This window comes from Carlito syrichta, unplaced genomic scaffold, assembly GCF_000164805.1.
Source record: "Carlito syrichta isolate Samal-C Ts95f unplaced genomic scaffold, Tarsius_syrichta-2.0.1 Scaffold304521, whole genome shotgun sequence".
NCBI lineage: Eukaryota > Metazoa > Chordata > Mammalia > Primates > Tarsiidae > Carlito > Carlito syrichta.
In genome coordinates this window covers 832,225-833,649 of record NW_007248617.1, presented here as the reverse complement: position 1 = coordinate 833,649, position 1,425 = coordinate 832,225, and the positions used below count along the sequence as shown (strand labels likewise).

The 1,425-nt window shown below is 68.0% G+C and overlaps 1 protein-coding gene across 4 annotated transcripts in view; it reads left to right on the top strand.

Moving 5' to 3' along the window:
• The first annotated feature begins 853 nt into the window (after positions 1-853).
• Positions 854-1,425, top strand: part of MAP3K4 (mitogen-activated protein kinase kinase kinase 4) — a 111,842-nt gene continuing 111,270 nt past the window's right edge. For all 4 annotated transcript variants that reach the window (XR_002482082.1, XM_021713408.1, XM_008060126.1 and 1 more), the window contains exon 1: positions 854-1,184. Coding sequence is in view for 3 of the 4 variants with exons in the window: in XM_021713408.1 (XP_021569083.1) it covers positions 1,054-1,184 (131 nt within the window). In the remaining variant the exon portion in view is untranslated. The remainder of the gene's footprint in view (positions 1,185-1,425) is intronic.

The following is a 1,425-nucleotide window of genomic DNA, read 5'->3' as shown; positions in this document are numbered from 1 at the left end:
GGCTCCGGCGATCCTTCCGCCTCAGCCTTCCAAGTAGCTGGAACTACAGGCGCGCGCTACCACGCCCGGCTGATTTTTTGATTTATTGTGGAGATGAGGGCTCGCCAAGTTGCCCAGGCGGGTCTCGAACTAGGCAATCCACTCACCTCAGCCTCCCAAAGGCGCGGGATTGCAGGCTGAGTCACCGAGCCCGGCTTGAGATTTCAACAGTATTTCTATAACTCTGAAAGGATTTTTAAAACTTCCCTTCGCACCCCGCCCCCACGCTTCGGTGTCGGAGCACTCAAGTCTAAGGTTCTGGAAGATCGGTATTTCATCTTGTTCTGGTGGGGTGAGAATAGTGTTCTTTTCTGCCTGGTTGACCTGGGGGGTCACTTCAATGGTCTGAATCTCCTGAGACTCGATTTCAAGTCTCAGACATCTGAAGATGTCCCAGCACTGACTGCGCCTCCATCGGATCCCAGTAGTGAGCGTCTGGGTGACACCTATCCCTGTATCTGAAAGACGGGGTCGATGGCTTGTCCCTTTGTCGCCGACCTACTAGCTCCAGTTTCCAAAACATTTCACACGTTCTCAATCACTGCCCAGCCTCGCTGCCCACCGGTGGGTGCACTCTCTCGGGTGACCAGCCTGGGCGCGCCGGACCACCGCACAGCCCCCCTCCGCACCACGGTCCTCGCTGTCCCGACCGCGAGACCAGGCGATCGGACGAGACCGGCCGCGGGGCAGAATCCCACGGACACCTGACGAGCCTCCCGGGCCGCGGCCGCCGGGGACCCGCGCTCCCCCGCCCCTCCTCTCCCGGCGGTCCCCGCCCCGCTGGAATCCGGCGCCCGCCACCGCCGCCGCCGCCCTGGTAGGCTTGTCCCTCGCCGCCCGCCGTAGCCCGGCGCTCGGCCGGTTGCCGTCTCCAAGATGGCCGCTGCGCGCACGGCTCCTGCGGCGGGCTAGAGGCGGAGGCGGAGCCGAGTCACTCCCGCACTTCGGGCTCCGGTCCCCCGCGCCAGGCTGCAGCTTACTGCCCGCCGCGGCCATGCGGGGCTCTGTGCACGGATGAGAGAAGCTGCCGCCGAGCTGGCCCCCCCTCCCGCCCTCGCCGTCACCTCCGCCGCCGCCATGGAGGAGCCGCCGCCGGGGCCGCCGCCGGAACCCGAGCCCAAGCCCGAATGCTACCCGGCGGCGAGGTGAGTGTGGCGGCCGCAGCCGAGAGCGATCGGGTCCTGGCCCGAGCTCGCCCGGGGCCGAGGGCCTGTGCTCCCCGCCAGGTGGGGAGGGAAGCATCCAACTGCGCGCTGGGGCGGGAGGGGCGCGGCGCATCCCTGGGACGCAGGGGACCGCGGCCGAGCGGCCCCTCCCGGAGCTGCGGCGTCGCAGGGGTCCGCTCGCGCCGGCTGCCGGGCGGCCGCCCTTCTCTGCGGGCTCCGC